Source organism: Mustela nivalis (assembly GCF_964662115.1).
Source record: "Mustela nivalis genome assembly, chromosome: 16".
NCBI lineage: Eukaryota > Metazoa > Chordata > Mammalia > Carnivora > Mustelidae > Mustela > Mustela nivalis.
Window position 1 is genome coordinate 65,533,272 of NC_139035.1, and position 1,674 is coordinate 65,534,945.

General features: G+C 49.5%; 1 protein-coding gene across 1 annotated transcript; it reads left to right on the forward strand.

The window, feature by feature from the left end:
- Positions 1 to 240: 240 nt before the first annotated feature.
- On the forward strand, positions 241 to 1,194 carry OR6P1 (olfactory receptor family 6 subfamily P member 1; the record flags this gene model as incomplete). Its single annotated transcript, XM_082703916.1, has 1 exon — positions 241 to 1,194. One exon carries the CDS (start codon positions 241 to 243, stop codon positions 1,192 to 1,194), a length of 954 nt encoding a protein of 317 aa, XP_082560042.1.
- Positions 1,195 to 1,674: the final 480 nt, after the last annotated feature.

Here is a 1,674-nt window from a genome sequence, read left to right on the forward strand (position 1 = left end):
GCCGTTAGATTGCTGAATTCTCAAGTACAATCCTCAAGTCTGAGAACTCTTCCCTTGAGCTGGGAGATGAAACAGCGAAGTGAAGGCACTAAAAGATGTCGCGGTAATTGATAGCGTACTACCGAGCGCCTTCGCAAGGTTGTTACCTGCGGTTGCGCGGGAGGGTAGCAGTTTGGTCCTCCTGTCTCTCAACATCTTGCTCTTCCTGTTGTTCTTCAGGTAGGCAGGTGGACAGAGACGATGGGAAATTTGAGTGGAGGCCACGTCGCAGAGTTTGTCTTGGTGGGCTTCCCTACCTCACCACCCTTCCAGCTACTCCTCTTTGTCCTCTTCCTCGCAATTTACCTGCTGACACTGTTGGAGAATGCGCTCATCGTTTCTACAATCTGGCTCACTCCAAGCCTCCACCGCCCGATGTACTTTTTCCTCGCCCACCTCTCCTTCTTGGAGCTGTGGTACATCAATGTCACGGTTCCCCGTCTTCTGGGAGCATTTCTCACCCAGGACCGAAGAGTGTCCTATGTAGGCTGCATGACCCAGCTCTACTTCTTCATTGCCCTGGCCTGCACTGAATGTGTCTTGCTCGCGGTCATGGCCTATGACCGCTACCTGGCCATCTGTGAGCCCCTCCGGTACCCCACTCTCATGCCTTCCAGCCTGGCCATTCGCCTTGCAGCTTCCTCGTGGGGTAGTGGTTTCTTCAGCTCCATGATGAAGCTTCTTTTCATTTCCCGACTGTCCTACTGTGGACCCAACATCATCAACCACTTCTTCTGTGATATCTCTCCCCTACTCAACCTCACCTGCTCTGACAAGGAGCAAGCAGAACTGGTAGACTTCCTCTTGGCCCTGGTGATGATCCTTCTCCCTCTGTTGGCTGTGGTTTCATCATACGCTGCCATCATCGCCGCCATCGTGAGAATTCCTACTGCCCAGGGCCGTCGCAAGGCCTTCTCCACCTGTGCCTCTCACCTGGCAGTGGTTGTCATCTACTATTCCTCCACCCTCTTCACCTATGCGCGGCCCCGGGCCATGTACACCTTCAACCACAACAAGATCATCTCTGTGCTCTACACAGTCATTGTGCCATTCCTCAATCCAGCCATCTACTGCCTGAGGAACAAGGAGGTGAAGGATGCTCTCAGAAAGTTGGTCCTGGGCAGATGCCACTATTCTAGGGATGTTCCAGATTGATGTGCAGCAGAACCTAGCAGGCAGGCAGGCAGGAAGAGCGTCTTAGTAGTGCCACATCAAGGAATCATAAAATAGGCTCAGAGGGAACATAAGTATCAATTAGTATGTGGTTCTGCTAAATAGCCTCTGGGAATCTCCTGACACAAACAAACGTTTATGAGTCATTGATCTTGAACAGGTTTTCTGAACTAAAGTTGAGTTAGCTGCATACGAATCTCCTGGGGGTTGGTTAAGATGCAAATTCCCAGAAAAAAAAAAAAAGTCCGTAGAGGGTCTGATAAGGTATGTCTAGGTTACAACTCTGCTGTGCACAGTTTCCAACTTCATAGCAACTCTTGGTTCATAGTTAGTTGGAGATTCCCTACTTTAGATCAACCCTCTTATGTTACAAATGAGAAAATAAAAGAAAGGGGACTTACAGATGGGTATGTCAAGGTGATATATGCTTTATCGTAGCAGTTTCAAAGATCCAAATTCTCA